General features: G+C 42.9%; 1 protein-coding gene across 1 annotated transcript in view; it reads right to left on the reverse strand.

Annotated features, from left to right (window-relative positions):
• Window positions 1-20825, reverse strand: part of plxdc2b (plexin domain containing 2b) — a 475098-nt gene that overhangs the window by 79855 nt on the left and 374418 nt on the right. Inside the window, exons 10-11 of the mRNA XM_041184992.1 lie at window positions 5914-5974; window positions 5374-5536 (exon numbers count right to left, since the gene is read on the reverse strand). Coding sequence (XP_041040926.1) covers window positions 5374-5536; window positions 5914-5974 — 224 coding nt within the window. The remainder of the gene's footprint in view (window positions 1-5373; window positions 5537-5913; window positions 5975-20825) is intronic.

Genomic DNA, 20825 nt, shown 5'->3' on the forward strand with positions numbered 1-20825 from the left:
AGAGAGAGTTTCTTATTCGGATATACGTCAGCAAGGTACAAAAAGTCGATGAGGAACACCAGTTAATGGTGTGAGGACAGAAAGAGAAGCCATTGCTGGAAATGTTTTGGCTATAATTGGATAGGTAAGAGTGGAAATAAGCTTGAGCAGTGCCATTTGAACTGGAAAACAGGACAGATAGTGCAGTTAACACCAACAGAGGCAGCACAGAGGTCAAGATGGGTGAAATGAGATAATGTGGTCAGAGTTACAGAAGTTGTCAGCTGTAGGACTGCCTCAGTGCTGTGCTTGGGGCATTAGGCTGGAAAAATCAAAAACAAAGAGTTACGGAAAAGCTAGGCAAGGATTTGAGCGATAAACATAACCAAGGACTTTGGTGGGGAAATGGAGAATGGAGGTTGGGGGGTACTTTCCAAGGACAGAGTGGAGGCTGGGGGTAGTGGAGGGAAGATGATGCTAGTGGTTTCGGAAGGGTCAGGGCAATGTCCAAGGGGAGGTTACGGTTTACAATGTCAGCTGGTGTGACAGCCAGAGAGGAAAGTGGAGTGGTCAGCAGTTTAGTAGAGTTGAGGTCAAGGGAACAGGGATTGGGTCTCAAGGACAGGATGAGTTTTGAGGGAACATGGGGGGATATAGGAGAAGAAGTAGAAAAAAACATAGGCCTGAATCTTCTGGTTGGCATGTGGTGGGGAGGGGGGGGCTACCACTCGCCAATGCATAAAATGACGTGTGGTGACATTGGGCATGCGTCCCGACATCACCACGCGTCATTCCGAACCTCAGCTTGGTGGGCGCACAGTGGAGTCGGCTGTGCACCTGCCGAACTGTCAAAGGCCTATTAAGGCCATTAATCAATTAATTAAACTGCTTCTCAGGGCTGTCCGTCCAACCTTAAGGTTGGCGGGCAGGTGAAGAGCCCAGGCGGCCTTCGCATTTTTCATGGAACCTCATCTACGTGCAGGATGAGGTTTCATGCAGGTTTTATAACATTAATAAAATTTTAAAATAAAATTCATAGCTATGTCCCAGCTCATGTGACACTGAGGGGACATGTCCCATTAATTTTTTCAAATCTTTTTTTTAGGTTTTCACAATGAAATAAATCTCTCTAAGGCAGCTCGTGCCTCAGGGAGATTTCTGCACTCTCATGCGTGAAAGAGCGCAGGCTCCCACTCTCCCTTCTCCCCCCACCCGCACAGGGAGCACTCAGCGCTTTCGGGTGCGCCTCACGCTGCCCACGTAAGATGGCCACGCATGGGCGGCAATCAGCTGCGTGCCCGCCCACGCCCTCTCCCGCCCAGCCCACACGATGGGGAGAAAGATCTCCCCCATTGGATCAGTCCAAGGGCAAGGGGGAGCCAAGGAGAGACACTTGGCTTTGTGGACAATGCAAAGAGATGGGAGCAATTGAATGGATATGACAAACAGGTGCTGGAGTTCCTCACATTTTTTCTTGGAGGCAAGTATGGAGAGGATTGGAGAGAGGGGTTTAAGGTAGGATAGAGTAAAAGTTTTGCAGGGGACAAGTGCATTAAAGATGTAGGCGAGGGAATGATAGAGTAAATTTGTGGCTGCAGATGTATTGTGGTGAATGGAGAGACAATTAAGAATTTAAAAGTGCAGTCGCAAGTGGTTTGGGGGAGAATTTTCAGCTGTAATTTCGGCAACTCTAAATGAACAAAATACAACGGTATTGCATGTTACATATTTCTGATTGTCACTATGAAATAAGAAGCAGGTTTTAAAGAAATGCAAAGGCAGTTTTGAAAAATGCATATTATTTCTATTTTTCTCCTCAAATACTGTTCAAAATGTTATGCTTTTGTATAACACAGCTTTGGCTATGTACTATAGTCTCCATTATTATTTAATCCGTGCTTGGTCTGTTACTTAGGTGAGATGATTTTTACTATCCCATCCCTCTGCCTGTAAATGCTTGAGTTATGTGTGAAATTTATTTCCTAAGTAAATAATAAATTACTTTGTTGATATGCGAATGCAAGCAACTTGTTACTTAAATGACATTTATTAAGGTATCTTGAACAAGATGGAGCAAATTCCAAAAGAGTTTGAATAATTGAGTATTCCCTGGTTCAGCTTGCCTAAAACCACCAGTGAATGAGTTCACAAATAAGTGGAAACAATTTCAAACCGTGCTTTACAATATTAACAACAATGCACGAAACTGTTTGATACTAACAATACATTGTAAAATTTCAAGTGTAAAAGCAAGAAACAAACACAGTGGGCAGGATTTTTGGATCGTAGGGTTTACCGCCCCACCACCAGAAGAGTTGGCAAGCAATGCATCCCCCGCATCCATTTAACATTTGGTGGGGCATTGATTGACTAAAGGTGAGAATTCCATCGCCATCAGGGGAGGAGAGAGCTTGTGGCCAGTCGGATGGCTGGCAACTCTGTAGTCCCAACAGCCCCAGGATTGAGCGGTGGTCACTGCTAGGACTACATTCAGTTCCCAAGGAAGAGGAGCCATAGAGGCAGGACTGAAATCCGGTTTATCTTTGGGGCCTGGCTAGCAGGCCCCAGTGAGGTGACTGGACAGCCAAGTTTTAGAGGCCGGCGGTGGGAGGAGGTTTAACGGAGAGGGAATATGATCTTAGTAGGGCGGGGGGAGGCGGGGGGAATGCCTGATGCCTCTACTTCCCCCTGTAAAATTGAAAACAGGTCAAGGGCAGGCTAGTAGGCTGCATGCAGTGCACGCGCTACATTCTATGAGCACCACCACCCTCAAACCTGCCGGCGGGGATCTGTAAAATTGTGATTGAAAGCAGCAAATAAAGTAGTTCTGTTTTAGTTACATGTTCATTCGGAACTGTAACCTACATGAAAGGTAAACGCTTTCTGCAATAAAGGGTATTATCTTTCTTAACTATTCTTGTTTACCTTTCCGACTGCTATCCTGTCATCACCCTTCCTCTTCTCCCTAACTTTCTGATCTACTTCATACCCTACATCATTCAGTTTGCAGAAAAACTCGGCTCCTGATTCGTCACTCTGACTCATTCCTGCCACTGCTTGTTTGAACACAGTCTCACAAAACTATCATGAGATCAGGAATCTACACCTACAATATGTGCAGTGGAGTTGGATCCCCAAGAAAAACAGCTGCATTAAGCTGCAATTCAGTGGATGATATTCCTGGTGGAGTCAGGAGGTGGGGGGGGGTGGGGTGAGGGAGGATGATGTTTAAATGGCCTTTAATTCTAAATGCAGACCACGCTCATCATGTCATCAGGCCTGCACTACAGTCTCTCCCTTGCTGGCTCCAATACTAAGCACTCAGCTGTTTAAAAGCACCATTAGCTGATTTTTGTACGTAATTGTATTTTAAGAACATGTTGAGCAATGTGAATGCAAGTGCTCCATTTTGTACATTAAAATCACGAGGGTGCAAGAACACATGTCGTAACTGAAGATCTGAGAGCTTTAAAAGTCCATACAGATAATGACCTGCTGTTTAAAATGCCACATTACGAGCAGCAAAACATTCATTTATTTCTGCTGTAACCCATCAAGGTATCAATGTCAAGGTACACAAAATGGGAAACCAATGCTGCATTTATTCCAATCTTAAATATACTTGATTCAAATCAAGAACACTTATAACATTAACCAATAAATATCTTCCTTAATGAAATGTTGCCAATTATTTTCACTTTTTTTTATTCATTCACAAGGGCCAGCAAATATTGCCCATCCCTAGTTGCCCTTGAGAAAGTGGTGGTGAGCTGCCTTCTTGAACTGTTGCAGTCCATGAGGTGTAGATACACCCACAATGCTGTTAGGGAGGGAATTCCAGGATTTTGACCCTGCGACAGTGAAGGAACAGCGATATATTTCCAAGTCAGGATGGTGAGTGCCTTGGAGGGGAACTTGCAGGCGGTGATGTTCCCATCTATCTGCTGCCCTTGTCCTTCTATGTGGTGGTGGTCGTGGGTTTGGAAGGTGCTGTCTAAGCAGTCTTGGTGAATTCCTGCAGTGCATCTTGTAGATGGTACACACTGCTGCGGCTGTGCGTTGATGGTGAAGGTAGTGAATGCTTGTGGCTGTGGTGCCAATCAAGCGGACTGCTTTGTCCTGGATGGTGTCCAGCTTCTTCAGTGTTGTAGAAGCTGCACTCATCCAGGCAAGTGGGGAATATTCCATCACACTCTTGACTTGTGCCTTGTAGATGGTGGACAGGATTTGGGGAGTCAGAAGGTGAATTATTCGTTGCACGATTCGTAGCCTCTGACCTGCTCTTGTAGCCACCAGTGTTTATACGGCTAGTCCAGTTCAGTTTCTGGTCAATGGCAACCACAAGATGTTGACATTGGGGGAATTCAGTGATGGCAATGTCATTGAACATCAAGGGGCGATGGTTGGATTCTCTCTTGGTGGAGATGGTCATTGCCTGACACTTGTGTGGTGCGAATGTTACTTGCCACTTGTCAGCCCAAGTCTGGATATTGTCCAGGTCTTGCTGCATTTGGACATGGACTGCTTCAGTATCTGAGCGGGTAGCAAATGGTGCTGAACATTGTGCAATCATTAGCGAACATCTCCACTTCTGACCTTATGATGGAAGGAAGGTCATTGATGAAGCAGCTGAAGATGGTTGGGCCTAGGACACTACCCTGAGGAACTCCTGCAGTGATTCTTTTGCATCTTATGATGACTTAGGTTAAACATTGACACAGCACCCTTCATAGAGCGGTCAGTGGTATTATTTATGGTATCATGGAGCAATATGCAAATACAAAATTTACGAGCCTCGAGCTGAAATTGTAACAAGAACTTTCCCCTCAGGTTAGTTGACATGTGGAGCAAATTCTCAGAAATAGGACTAAGATATGTCATAACCTGAACAAAAGAACTTATAATTATCACTGAAAATCAATGAGTATCTGCCAGCTTTAGATAGCCACCTGAGTTATACTGCTGGCACTTAGTAATTTTCTGACCAGTGAAAATACAGTTCTATGGCGCATATAAACATACATAAGCAACGATCCAAATGTGGTATCAGAATACTTGGTAAGATCTGGCAGGATAATTGGCCCTTCAGTTAACATAAAGTCGATTAAGTAGGTGTGATCTATTTTATCCTTTTACTCTGCACTAGTTGAAGTGGAAGTGTTTTGAGCTCACTTCTTTGATGTGATCTCACCCAGCTTGGTTGGATAACTTCATACACAAATAACACTATACACTTTGTGATGCCAAAATAATTTCAAATCAATGTAAACTGTGTCTTTTAGCTGGTCCATTAAAAAAAAAATTAGGTTCGACACTGACTCTTAACTATCAAAATATTTGTTGCTGCTGTGCTCACTAGTGAGTTCTGAGTGGTTCATTCGTCTTTACCCATACCTTCGGTCGTTAAGCTGGAAGTAGGAAGACCAAATGTGAAAGCGGTTGTAGATGTGGTGCTTGGGATTCTGGGTTTTGTAGCTGATGTTGCAACACCTGATGTTGTAGATAAAGCAGCTTGAGTCACCTCGCCAGGCTTGATGTCACATGTCTTATCTTTAGGCTGTAGCAGAGAGAGAAGCAGTTCAGCTCCAGCAAAGTGCAGAAACCAATTACTCTTGAGAGGCAACTACTCACAGAGAAGCAATAGGCAGTATTATTAAGTCTATGAAAGTACTACAGGAGACACTGTCTGGACACAACATTTATCATAATACCTTGATGTGCATAACTGTCTGATCAGATTACATAGAGCTCATCTTAAGACTGAAAATCATTCATCCTTTTGCTCCGATGCCATTAAGATAGTTAGTAATGATACAGTCAATGGTTTTCATGAACATGGTTTAATGAGGTGGAGAATGTAATAAAATTCTATTATAATTTTAATTTTGTTTTATTACTCATCTCAACTCTACTTCAGACAATGCACCAATGTACCTCATCAGGACAGCTGTTGTCGACCCAATCCTGTCGATGACGATCAAATCCACTGGAACACCTACATGCATAAAAATAAATTAAAGCAAAATTAACTTTAAATTTCTATTTTTATAATCATGCATCTATTTAGAAAGCAATTGATAATAAATCGTTTAGCTAACATTGGCTGATGTATTTTTATTGAATAACTTGCCCACACATTGAGATGTTAGTGCTGGGTAGTGGAAGGCTTTCCATTGCTGACAGCCAGTGTACACATCAGGCATCCCCAGCTCACACAAAGGAGAGATTAGCGAGATGGAATTGGTCAAAATTACTAATGCTAAATGGATTCATAGCGAATCAGCAGCCAACTTTGCACTCAGCCAATTTTATAAGGTGTGATTTAAGGGTGTCGATAAACGATGTAGCATTTTGTGTCAATGGTGTAGGCAGAATAAAGCTCCCTCTAGTGTGCTCCAAAATGTACCTTTGTCTCAACCTCAGGAAAACCTCCCTACAACAGTAAGGTATGTCCATTTGCCACTCCAGTCACCTTAGTGGATTTTCTGAAAAGATTGCTAATCTCACGCCAAAGTAGGGGTAGTTTTATTCTGTGCATGTTTGTCCATTCGATATAATATTGACATTGCTCTGCTAACTATGAGGTTTCTATGTGCAATAGGACCTAGGCAAAGATACCTTCATTGATTAGACGGCACTGAATTTGCAATGATGTTCCCAGAGGTGAAAAGACACTAATTTAGAAATTACTGGTCATAGTACCAGCAATTCACCCACTAGTTTAACAAAGGTGGTAATCAAATTTTAATATGTTTGCATTACAGTTGCAGAAAAAGGAAATTGAACATGGCCAATGTTTGTCTGTGATTATTACAGACAGTAACAGGTCAAATGTGCTAACCAACTGTATTCCTGTTGCCACTATGCATTTGAAATCACTTTTTTTTTTATTCGTTCGTTAGGTGTGGGCGTCACTGGCTAGGCCAGCATTTATTGCCCATCCCCAATTGCCCTTGTTCAGAGGGCATTTTTAAGAGTCAACCAAATTGCTATGGGTCTGGAGTCACATGTAGGCCAGGCCAGGTGAGGACAGCAGATTTCTTTCCCTAATTATCAGCAATGAATTTAGAATCAGGGTTCAATGATCCAGTGCATTATGAGGTACGCCATAAATCAATTTAATTGTTAAATAACTCTCCATGATTATTGTAAAGGAATTTCAAGAATGAGTCATGAAGATGTGCTATATGGATTATTAACATGATATCTCAACTGTTGGTTTTTACATATTTTACATTTTGCTTTTAAAAAGAAGCAGTTTCAGCTGTTAAAAGGCACTGACTTAAGATGGCTGCCAAAGGTCAACTGACATGTCTGCAACTGCAAATTGGTCAAGCTTCTAGAAGTTTCTGATGTGGATTAAATCATTACATTAAATAAGTCATCAGGGCAACGCTGTTCTGGAATTTCACACCTTCTGATGTCAATGATTACTTCAAAGAAGGACTGGAATTTAAAATATCTGTCACCATTTGCATTCAGACAATGGTCACCTTGGAGGTGTTGATGTATTCTTCCTAGCTTATTAAATGGGAGAATGGGTCATCTAGAAGTGATGGCTTGGACATTAAAAAATCGATCACCTCAGCCATAACACAATAGCCAAGGTCTGCTCAATCATTATGGGGAGAGGTTATGAGATCAGGATCACCATTTTGAAATGTCTTTTATTCCAATACCTTGCTTGCTTTTGAGCAGTCTGGAAAAATAAAATCTAAAAGCAGACGAAGGATTTTTGCCTCTCCTCTCTCTCTCTCAAATAGCTTGAACCCTGCCAGCTTAGATCATAATGTGAACAGCAGATAGAAAAATTCTAAAGAAGATTTCAAATTGCAAAGCAGTGTTTCCATAAGAACAAAAAAAAGGACTACAGTTTTAAGAACTGCCTCAGCCACGAGCTTTTTTCTTGTTGAATCTTAAATTGGCCAAAAGTTAACCACCTTTACTTTGTAACTTGTATTTTTACATACGCACGTGTGTGTGTGTGTGTGTGTGTGTGTGTGTGTTGTGACAGTGATATAAAACAGTGATATTTTGATATCTTTACCTCGGTGGGTTAATAGAACAATAAAACCTAACTCCTTATGCGTTTAAACTCAAGAAAGCCTGTCTGACTGAGTCCTTTGCAATCAGAACATAAACAATTACGTAGATACGCTGAATCGGCACACGTTCATCCTTTTAAATAAATTTCAAAAAAGCCCTTTTACGATCAACTGAGGAGTGGGAAAAAAGGGGGAGTCCTTGTATCCTTCTTCACCTGGTTGTAAAGAAGGGTGAAAGGACTCTCCCCTTTTTTCCTATTCCTTGGTTGATTGTAACAAATGATAGAGTTATCCTGCTTGTTTGCTATAACTTCAGGGGACCAACTATTGAAACAACAGAACAATGGCACAAAAGACATAAAAACAATTTTTCCAGGTAATTCTGTTTTTGTTTTGGCACAAAAGACACTCTTGCTGTTTCTTTGAGGTTTCTTGAGGGGATGTTCCATTTAATTTACAGTGATCGATTAGGAGAACCCCCTTGGAAATTCACCCCTTATTGTTATTTGATGCTTTTATTCAAATCTTGTCGATGTCATGGCAAATTAGGTCAGTTCAGTTGAAAAACCTATTTCCGATGTTGTCCAGAAATATTTCAACCAAACTAATTGTAATATACTGCAAACCTATTCTCAGCTCGAAGAATGACTTGGATGCAAAAAAAAAGGTGGTGCATTTTCTACTCGTCTAAATCTGAGTCCTCGTGCATAGAAAATGCTCAATTACAATGCAAATTTCTTGAGTATTTCATTCTCTTTTAGTATTGAAAAGATATTGTTATACCCAAAGCAATCTGCTTTGGACTTCAATTCATGGTGTGAATAATTTTCAGCTTTATGAAACAATTCAATCTTCACAGTATTCTATTTAACCATGAATTAGAAAAGTTTAACATTTAAAACCTCTTCACATTTAGTCTACTGCAAGGAAATCAGGGTAGTAAGAATGAAGAGTTAGATCTGAAAGTTAACATTTTTAGTTTTGGTGACCCATTTTATGCAAGCAATTATTCTGTTTGTTCTGCAGTCACACAGAACTGTTTTGTTTGACAGAAACACACCCCAGTCTCCAGCTAATTCTGGAATGTGTTGCAGGAAACTTACTTTTGCAAAGCCATATTACATTACTTGGCCTTTACACCATATGGGGCAGGAATTTCCCCACAGGATTTGGGAGCCCAATGTCAGGGTCAAATGGGGGTCAGAAGCCCGCACGACATGTGGAACAGTCACCTGGCTATGATTTTCTCCGAATCGGCTAATTAGTGGCCTAACAACGGGCTCGCCATCAAATTAAGGATGGCAGACTGGTTCACGGAGCAATGGAAGACCAATAGAAGGCCCTTCAGCAGTGAAGAAGTAGCAGGTTGCCTGTTCAGGCAAGAGAGAGAGGGCGGACATCTCAAGATGAAGGCACCTCTTTCCAACCTTTTAAATTTTTAAAGAAAAATGTCCTTAGCAGCTGGGCTACCAGTGAGGAGGGAGGAGCCTCTGCACAAGGTAACCTACAGCAATACCTGAAGCCAGTCAGGCGTGGCGGCCTTTAAAGCCTGCCTGCAGCATTGAGACCGGGGCTGCTACCTGGAGACATCTTTGGGGCCCGAAGACTGACTGGAAAATTCCAGATTGCCTCTGACAACAGGCACAAGAGATGAAAGTAAAATACTGCGACGCTGGAAATCTGAAATATAAACAAATAATGCTGGAAAAACTCAGCAGGAGGGGCAGCATCTGTGGAGAGAGAGAAAAACAGAGTTAATGTTTCGAGTCGGTATGACACAGCATAAACCACAGAGCATGCCCAGGCGACTTTAAAGTTGTACTCTGTTCCCCATCTTTTCTCCGGTATTTTCTTGGTCTTCATTTTCCCAAATTTTATTTTCTGTCTTCACAGTAAAATAGTGTTTTTGTTGCTTTTTTGTTTGATGGACAGTAAGAGAAAACAAAAGATACTTACAGAAGTTAGGTTAGCCCAGCATTCAAAGCGACAGAGAAAGCTCTATGATTTTAAATTAGGTCTATTACTATTGCAATATAGGTCAGAATTTTCATGTTGGTGTGCGGGAGCGGGCCTGGCATGCCAGATGCTTTAAATGAGACGTGGTGACGTCGGGCACTCAGATCTTTCGCTCGGCGGGCATGCTCCGGAGGCAGCTGTGCGTCCGCCAAACTGTCAAGGGCCTGTTAAGGTCATTAAAAGACCAGTTACAGTAATTATCCACACTGCCCGTCTAACCTTAAGGTTGGCGGGCAGACAAAGAGCCGAAACGGCCTTCACGTTTTTCAGGAAACCTCACCCATGTGCGGGATGAGGTTTCCTGAAGGTTTTATTAAATAAACAAATATTTTACCACAATTCATAAACATATCCCAGCTCATGTGACACTGTCACATCAGGGCACATGTCTGAATAATTTTTATCTTTCTTTAACTGAAACCTTCAATACGAACTTAATTTCCCTGAGGCAGCTCTGTGCCTCAGGAAGATATCTGCGCTCTTTCACATCTTTGCGCGCGAAAGAGCGCAGACCCCAACTCCCCCTCCTCCCCTGCCCACACAGGTAGTGCTGAGCGCTACTGGCCATGCTTCACGCGGGGCGGGCCTTAATTGGCCAGCCCATGTAAAATAGTGGCGCACAGCCGATTGCAGGTGGCAGAAAATTCCGCCCATAATGTTTGCTAGCATACAACATGGTAGTTTACACATGCACTTTAAGTCCAGCTTTAATAGAAAACCCTCTATACCAGTGTGTGAATGGTATTCGTTTACCAAATCAGTTATACTTATGCCCTCCCTGAATATTGCATACCAATATCTCACCATAACACAGCAGGAATAAATGCCTACAGAAGACAAGGGGAAATAAAGTGAACAAAGCAAATATAAGTAAACCACCAGCATTGGTAATTTTGCATGGTAGCCGTGTCCAACTGGCAGAAGCAAAAGCAAATACACGTCTGGTAAAAATTTAAAGGAAACCATGAGAATCCTCACTCTAAAACCAAGTGAAATGGACCTCCCCCCAACAACACCTCTCCACCCAACAAAGATGGGAGTTATCACAAAGGCGACTTGGACATTGATTTACCCGATCCTGCATTGAAGCTTCTGGATCACATAGGAGCAGTTAATACAGCAAACTCAGGCAAAGAAACACACAATCCTGGATTTTCAGCCCCCACTTGGGCTGGGATCGGAGGTGGGCAGGACAGGAAATTAGCCCTGTCAGCTGGTGTGCCAGTTCCCTGGCTGCATCCCGTCTCAGGGCCACTTTTGTGGAAGTGGGATTGGAGTGGGTAGGGCTACCAGCCTGCATGCCATGAGTAGCCAATCTGGTTCATCAAGAGCCTAATTGAGGCTAATTAAAGGAGACTAACAGGAAACTTCTTGTTGGCCTCCAGGTTCCTGCAGGTGGCTGAAGCCAGTTTAGGTGCCTGGAGATGGGCACTGGGCAGCCGACTGGGTGCCAGTGCTCCAAACGAGCTAAGGAGCCACCCCCTTCCCTGATTGCCTTTTAAAGTGTTCACCCCCACCATGGTGGTACCCTAGCTGCAGAATCAATTATTTAGTTAAATTTTATCCGACGTCCAGTATAGGATGAGTAGAAATTTCCTCCAATTAAATATTGGGAAGATGGAAGCCATTGTTTTTGGTCCCCACTCCAAAGTCTGTTCTCTAGTTACCAACTCCATCCCTGTACTTGTCAATAGTCTGAGATTAAGCCAGTTTGCTTGAAGCCTTCGTGTCACGTATGATCCCACAGATTTGTATCATCACTAACATCTGTTACAATAAGATTATTATGTTTTGGGACTGTTTCTGTAATTAAAGGTAAATGAAGAGGGTCATGTGTCATGTTCTGAAATCTGCCTGACAACAAGCCTGCAGTGGTTTAATTTTTAGGGATTAAAGGGAGCCCAGATTATTTTATTGGTAAGAAGGTGCAAGGTGCTTATGTTTGGAGACATTGGCAACAACCTATTTGCTGGTAGTAGATAGTCTGTGAGTCTCCAAAGTTCAAGAAAACTGTTCAGAATGGCAGGTTGTAAACAATTTTGCTTTAAACTGTTCATTTAGTTGCAAGATTAAAGAAAGTTGGGCTCTCAAGGTTAACTAATCAGCATCTCTATCTGGATACATGGCCCATGTGAGTCACGCTGCTGTGGTGATGGGCTATGAGGTTGCAGAGAGAGCCATTGTGATATTGGGTTACAGGCTTTCTTAGAATGTCACTGAATATCGCAGACAGGTTAACCTGCCAGGTTCTGGGAGAGAGACAGAGAGCAGCTAGGAACGCGCATGGAAGCTCGTGCTAGGATTGAAAGGACCAAATTCATGAGGAGTTAAAATGAAGCAGAAAGATTTGCCTAGCTTGCACTAGAGAGGGATCTCTAGTAATACTAAGTAAACCCTCAAGAGCTAAGAATCACTTTGGACTGATTTCAGGAGAATTGAAAGTCTACTTAAAGACAATGTTATGGACTTTAGGGGGATTTAATTTAAACAGCCCTAACTTCTCCACATGCGTAAACAGAAAGGTGTTTTTGATTTCTAATTTTGCCCCTTTATAAGTTGAGATGTGTTTTCCCCAACCCTTCAGTTTGGAGTGATCTAATTGTCTATGACTAACCACACAGCAAACTTGAGATAAGGTAAAATAAGAGAGTTAGTTTATTTTACACACACACAAAACCCAGGAAAGGGTTTTACAACATCTACCCCTTTTTGCACTCATACAATAAAAGAGGGATAAGGGAAGGAAAGAAATATTGGACAAGACCATGATAAATGTACGAGTTGTGGTTTCACACAAGTCCAGACTCCAGAATCAAAAGTCCAGTGGTGTATTCCTTCAGAAAACTGAAACTGTTGCAGGATGATCCAACTTACCAGAAGTGAGGACTTCCATGATGAGAGAAGGCATGTAGAGATGAATTAGTCTTAAAGGCACAGATACAGAAGTTTCAATCTTCCAGTAGTTCACAGTGTGGATGAGGGCCAGGCACTTCACTTGGACAGAGATTTTTCTGCTGCTACCTGCTAGATGACTGCCTGGATTCAGTTCCACACGGCAATATTACAGTTTCTAGAAACTTAAGGGAGGTCATGTGACATACCTCCCACATCTTCTCCTGGGTCTTGGTCAAAAGGTGTATTTTCTCAGGTCTGGGATCTTGAGGTGTTTAATAGAGGAGTCAGGGTCCCTTTTGTCCTTTGCAGATGTACCATCTCTGTTGGCCACAGCTCTGCCTTAGAAATGCAAAAGGGTTTGGTCCATTTCTTTGGAATTTGAGTGTCAGCAGTCACAGAGGGTATTAGCACCTCTTTAAAGATAACAAGGTCCCTACTGCTTTCTGAAGGTTAGAAATTCCTCTGGTATGAGTCTTGGCTAGTCAGGGTAATGCCTCAACCATTTTTAAGATAAAAATAATTTTATAAATTAGCCTCCATAGCTTCAAGAACCAATCTGCCACCCTTAATTTGATGGCAAGTCCACTGTTATTTGTTCTGTGGTTTAATGCATAAGCTGCCTACAAAGATAGTGCTTAGTCAGCGTGCTTTTAGTCTTTGGTTACAGTAAAAGCCTTAAAATGTGAAATCTTTTTGTCATTCTTTTAGCTAACAACTAGAAATTCTAAATGCTTTCTAAAAGTTATTTATCTGTATGGAGATTGCAAAACACTGTCTGTTTCCATCTCCATAGCACTGCTGATGTTACCCATCTGCTGTTGAAACCCTTATTCATGCCTTCATTACCTCTAGACTCGACTATTCCAAGGCTCCCCTGGCTGGTCTCACACGTTCCACCCTCCGTAAACCTTAGGTCATCCAAAGCTCTGTTGCCCGTGTCTTAAGTCCTGTTCTCCTATCACCCCTGTGGTTTTTGACGTACGCTAGCTCCCAACAAACAACATCTTGATTTTAAAATTCTCATCCTTTTGTTAAGAAATAGAGGTAGTTTAAGTAATTCATATTTGCACTTATGGGTATTTTTTTAATTCATTCACAGGATGTGGGCTCCACTGGCTGGGCCAGCAAATATTGCCCATCCCTAGTTACTCTTGAGAAGGTAGTGGTGAGCTGCCTTCTTGAACCGCTGCAGTCCATGTGGTGTAGGTACACCCACCGTGCTGTTAGGGAGGGAGCACCAAGTTTTTGACCCAGCGACAGTGAAGGAATGGCGATATATTTCCAAGTCAGGATGGTGAGTGACTTGGAGGGGAACTTCCAGGTGGTGGTGTTCCCATCTATCTGCTGTCCTTGTCCTTCTAGATGGTAATGGTGTTGGGTTTGGAAGGTGTTATTGAAGAAGCCTTGGTGAATTCCTGCAGTGCATCTTGTAGATGGTACACACTTCTGCTACTGTCGGTCGGTGGTGGAAGGAGTGAATGTTTGTGGATGTGGTGCCAATGAAGCGGGCTGCTTTGTCCTGGATGGTGTCAAGCTTCTTAAGTGTTGTGGGAGCTGCACTCATCCAGGCAAGTGGAAAGTATTCCATTGCACTCCTGACTTGTGCCTTGTAGATGGTGGACAGGCTTTGGGGAGTCAGGAGGTGAGTTACTTGTTGCATGATTTGTAGCCTCTGACCTGCTCTTGTAGCCACAGTGTTTATATGGCTAGTCCAGTTCAATTTCTGGTCAATGGCAGTCCCCAGGATGTTGATAGTGGGGGATTCAGTGATGGTAATACCATTGAACATCAAGAGGAAATGGTTGGACTTTCTCTTGTTGGAGATGGTCATTGCCTGACACTTGTGTGGCACAAATGTTACTTGCCACTTGTCAGCCCAAGCCTGGATATTGTCCAGGTCTTGCTGCATTTGGACATGGGCTACTTCAGTATCTGAGGGATCGCGAATGGTGCTAAACATTGTGCAATCAACAGCGAACATCCCCACTTCTGACCTTATGATGGAAGAAAGGTCATTGATGAAGCAGCTGAAGTTGGTTGGGCCGAGGACACTATCCGGAGGAACTCCTGCAGTGATGTGCTGGAGCTGAGATGACTGACCTCCAACAACCACAACCATCTTCCTTTGTGCCAGGTATGCCTCCAACCAGCAGACATTTTTTCCCCTGATTCCCATTGACTCCAGTTTTGCTAGGGCTCCTTGATGCCACACTCGGTCAAATGTGTGCTTGATGTCAAGGGCAGTCACTCTCACCTCACCTTGGGAGTTTAATTCTTTTGTCTATGTTTGAATCAAGGCTGTAACGAGGTCAAGAGCTGAGTGGCCCTGATGGAACCCAAACTGGGCATCAGTGAGCAGGTTATTGTGAAGCAAGTGCTAATTGATAGCACTGTTGATGACCTCTTCCATCACTTTACTGATGATCGAGAGTAGACTGATGGGGCAGTAATTGGCAGGGTTGGGTATGTCCTGCTTTTTGTGTACAGGACATACTTGAGCAATTTTCCACATAGCTGGGTAGATGCCAGTGTCGTAGCTGTACTGGAACATCTTGGCTAGAGGCGTGGCAAGTTCTGAAGCACAAGTCTTCAGTACTATTAGGAATGAGTTTTAGCTTTAAAGTTTAAGTTTGATTTGTATTTCTGTATCTGTGTTAAGAAAAGGTCAAGTTGAGTTTTAGTTTCACTTTAAAAGGTGCCTGCATTTCTAATGAGAGTTTTCTGACTGTTGAGGCTAAGTTAAACAAACAAGAGCAGAAAAGCTGGGCTGTTGCCTAGCAACAGGGGTCCAGGGATACATGTCCCTCCCACAGACACACATACAGAAGAAACCAGAAACAGCAGTTTGATTTGGAAGCAGTTTGAGTTCAGTTGGGTTTTGAAGACAGCTGCTAAGCAGAAGCAACCTAGAAAGGGCAGATAGCTAGTCCTAAGCTAAAGAAGAAAGTCCCCAAGAATCCAGGGGAGTGGGAGAAAATCCCAAGCAGACCTTCTAGTCAAAGGGAGGACAGGAACATGGAAAAGGTCCTGTTAAATGACGTTCAGAGTGAGGGGCAGAGAAAGGCTCAAAGTTTCAAGCTTAAAGCTCCAGGCTGCAGGAAGCAGAGTCAAAGCGATAAAGGCTTGTGGGAAGTTAGAAGGTCCAAAGAGTCTACAACTCTTTGTTATGGGCTTGTGAAGCTGTGGTGTACTGTCGACAGCTGAGTCAATGAGAGAGAGCGTGTGGAGGAAAGCTGAAATGCGTGTGGTGACCCAGGGAGCGGAACATCAGAAGGAGAGTTCAAAACTCTGGAGGTGGGCCCTTGTGGAAGGCGCCTGAGAGAAAGCGTTGGTTTGGGAGAAGATTCCAAGGTGAGTTCTTAGAAAGTGGAGATTAGAAATGCTCGTGTGAAGGACTGAATTCAGTGAGACTGGTTGACTCATTGTGTGACAAGCATCTGGGGAGAGTTGAGGAGAGATCCATAGCATCTGGTTGAGGTGGCATCTGCCACTTGTTCTTAGAGTATGACCTGACTACAGGTCGCCAATTGATTTACATGAACTGTGTACTTACTGTGAATATTAGAGTATAAGATAGCTTTTGTAACTTGTGTTATCCTTACAAATGTGTATATATCTGTAAAGGTATAATTGTGGTTAAAGGAGTATTGTAATATAGTTTATTTTTTCTTGTTTAATAAATGTTTTATCCTTTTGTTAAAAGCTCATTAGCTGACTCCGGTGACTCTCTTCAGTAACCTCTCTCCAGGTATCTAAACAAACAAATAAAATTTAGGATCTATCAAGCTGGGTTCCACGCTGGGATCAGACTTGTCCAGTGGTAACCTCAGCTGGGATCATAACAATTGTTGGATCCCTCCTTGGCCTCGCCCCTCTTGATGTCTGTAACCTTCTCTAGCCCCATAACCCTCCGAGGTATCTGCGCTCTTCTAACTCTGGCTTCTTGTGCACCCCCAATTTTAGTTGCTCCACCATTGGTGTCCTAGACCCCCAGCTCTGGAATACTCTCCCTATATCTTGCTGGCTCCCTACCTCACTCTCTTAAAACCTACCTTCCTGACCAACCATTTGGTTATTTAAAAGCAAAATAACCCCCACTAGGGCCATCTGTCACTTGTTCATGTTGTTCTTTCCAGAGTGCTCTCCCTTGTCCCGCTATTAGCATGTTCTGCACTCTGACCTTAATGCCACCATCAGCACCTCCTTTAACCAGTACTACTACCATTAACACCCCTTTGTCCTTTTGTCTATGACATCTCTGGCAATCTCTCCTTTGCCTCCACCTATCATCGGCCTTTTATCTAGCTTCACCTGCTCCAACCTCCCCTTAAACAGTATAATTTTCATTACATTTTTACTTCTCTTTAGCTCTGAAGAAGAGTCATAAGGACTCAAAATGTTAACTCTGTTTTTTTCTCTCCACAGATGCTGTTAGACCTGCTGAGTTTTTCCAGTATTTTCTGCATTTGGTTATTTAACCTAATATCTCCTTCTGTGGCTCGTTGTCATACTTTATTTTGTAATGTTCCTACGAAGTGTATTAGGACATTTCATAATATTAAAGCTGCTATTGTTGTTGTATTTAAAAGGTTGGAGAGAGGACTTCTCCATTTTGAAGCGCACTGTCTTTTACTTACCTTCCATTGCAGTGTACTGCTCCTCTCAAGCTGGAAGGCTTCAGATTGGCCTTCCAACTTCGAGAGCCTGCTTTCCATTCTTCAGTGGAAGGAGAACCTGTCTCTATGACAATTGAGGCTGTGTTTACTTGTGCTTCAATATGAGAGGAAGCACCTCCTACACATGCTCAGTTACACTCTCACTGTCTGTGTTAGTCGGCAGCATGAAAACAAACAATTTGGCTTGACATAGACGACCAATAAAGTTCAAGTTACCCCACTTTTTAGGTCTTGTGTTTAATCCATCTATTATTTAACAACTTTTCCCTCTGTAAAACATGCTTCTGACAACTCAGTAAATGATGAAGATATACAATCATGGAATTTCAGTAAATGAGATTCTCAATTTTCAATGTGGAGAACTGATTGTAATATTGGCACAGATCTTACAATCACTGGACCCTTTAGACACACTAACCTCGATAGGAATTGCCCGGGAAGCTTGAGTTAGAGCCAGCGACTTCGGACAGTTCCGTGGTACTTACCTGGATAGTTACTCAGGAAATGTCAGACAGATTAAAATCCTCATTCAACTCCTGGGTAAACACAGAATTGTACCCCCAATCACTCACACTGACCCACCGATCCCTCCTTGACCATCCCCAACCACTCCTGTCCCTGCAACTACCCCCCGACTGACCTAACTCGACCACACCCCCAACCCCCGATTACCTCCTGACTCCTCCCTACTACCCACCCAACATGACCTGACTACACCCCTGACCAATCTGACTGCCCACCTATTTGGCCTGAATACTAGCCCGCCCAGCCCTCAACCTGGCTACCCTTCCTGACTACTCCTGACACACCTACCCACTCACCCACCTACTCACCTCACCCACCAGCAATCCACCTACCTACCACCCCACCCACCTGCCACCCTACCTACCCCCACACTGTCCACCTGCCCCCCCATCCACCCACTCCCTTACCCGCCTACCAACTCAACCACTGACACACTTACCTCACCTACCCTACCCACTTACCTCACCTGTCTATCTACTCTATCACCCTACCCACTCACTCATTCATTCACTCTCATATATTCACTAACATTCACACTGGCCCTTTAAACTTACCATACAGCAGCCAGCACCGTGAAAAAGGGGCTTGTCCCATCTTTCCCCCCAATGCTACAGTGTTGCGATGGAGTTCTTTGTGGGACACTGCACTCCGCATTTCTGGATAAATCTGGCTTAGAAGACCCAGCGTCGAGGGGTGGAAAAGTTTGAGTGGAGCTACAATCCGACAATGATTGTTGTTTCACGGAACATCCGGGCTATTTAGTTTAAGGACACATTTTGGTAAAAATCAATAAAAAAGTATTTTGAATACAATATTTATTACCCAACATGGGGCTTGAGATGGTGACCCTGGGGTTGAGTCCTTTTATCTACCAGTCCAGCTAGTCAGGCAGTGTGGAAACTCTCTGCACAAAGCTTTGACATACAGGATCTATCTAAAGAGGCAGCATTCACACACAATCCCATTAAGATTGCAATCCCATCACAGATTGGGATCTGGGATAAATTGGTGCCAGCAAATTCTGTTCTTCTATGCGCTACAATGTCACACTGAAATGATACTTTGGAATTCCCAATATAATACCGCTTGGGGGTATTACTGGCAACATACACACTTGTAGGGTTTGAATTTTCACATGAGAATTCCCATGAGAAATGCTTACAACCTAAGTTCCAATGCAGCGTAAGATTACATAGCATTTGATAGATCTAATCTTTTGCTGCTGACCAGAAAGGCATCTGGAGCGGCTGTGCATGTGCCGGCAGTCCCAATTTGGGCTGAATGTGCTTCCACAACTGTTCCTGATGCCTTTCCGGTCAGCAGCAGGAGTTACAGTGGCCAATTAAAATCCCAATCAGTGAATATTTGTCCCCAGCAGTGAATTCGGGAACCGAAAATGGTCCTAACCTATGTTCCCCACTTTCGGAGGGAAAATCCAGCCCTAAAAAGTTTGAGTAGTTTTCCCTGATTTAAATTGATGAACAGGTTCTGTATGAACTTATATGAAGGCAAAGCATTGAAGGTGCGGCAAATCTGAAATAAAAACAGAAAATACTGGAAATGGTCAGCAGGTCAGACAGCATCTATGGAGAGAGAAACAGGGTTATCATTTCTATGAGGTAGCACAAATTCCCCCCAGGCGGTCCAATAGCCCCAGACGAGGAGTTTGAAAGTCTGCCCCTTTACTTTGCTATAGGATAAAATATTACTCGTGTGGGGAAAAAACACAAAGAAGGTAAATAGTTTAAATTGCACAGTGCACTGAGTTGCTTCTGTATGCACCCTGTCGGGCATGGTATGTGGAGTCGTGGTATGTAATGTAAGAGGAGACACGGTACAGTAGATACACTTCCATAAACATAAAATGCATAACCATTTGAAACTGATGGATAATTCAAAATCATGGCTTCACTAAAAACTGGAACACTATTACTAATTAGCAATTCCAAGAGCACAGGCTTCTGTCAAAGCCTTATTCCTTTAGCAGGACAGGTCTAACACTAAACTGGTGTGATCTAAAGGGGCGAATCACATCCAAGAAATCTGTTGTTATCTTCTTTTAATGGTATTTTAAATTTTATTATTTTGTAGAGGATATTAGCATCACAACAATCAGTTTAAAATTAAAGGTCAGCTTCCCTTATCCAAGGTGCATTTCACCTGGGTCAATATTAAATCACTGCAATAGGTCTTAGATTGAGGCAAGGCTGGGAATTCTGTCAAGACTCCTGTTCTGGATTGACATATGGTGAGTGGTACTGGAATGTAGTGATTTTGAGGGCTACAAGACTCTTTCCCATGATGCCTGATACAGTTGACTAGCCTTCCAACACTCATTGCCACACCTCATATATGAAGAATAGTAACTTGAGACAAGTGCAAAACAACCACTATTGCACTAAACCAATAAGAGTCTGCACCTCAGGGGAAGAAGGAAGAGAATGGGAGAAAATTGGATAAAAATACAACATGTCTGTTCCACATCCCATGGTCAATACACTAAAATTTGAAATGATTTTGAAGGCACAATAGTAATAAACAACATACTTCTGTATTTTGCCTTTTAACAAAAACATCCCAAGATGCTTTTCTGAGGGTGCAACAGATACTAAGCAGGACATCTGAGTGGTGTTGGGGTGGGGTGGGGGCGGTGTTGGAAAGGGAGAGGTGTGGTGGAAACCATGTTAAA

This window comes from Carcharodon carcharias, chromosome 3, assembly GCF_017639515.1.
Source record: "Carcharodon carcharias isolate sCarCar2 chromosome 3, sCarCar2.pri, whole genome shotgun sequence".
NCBI classification, from domain to species: Eukaryota; Metazoa; Chordata; class Chondrichthyes; order Lamniformes; family Lamnidae; genus Carcharodon; species Carcharodon carcharias.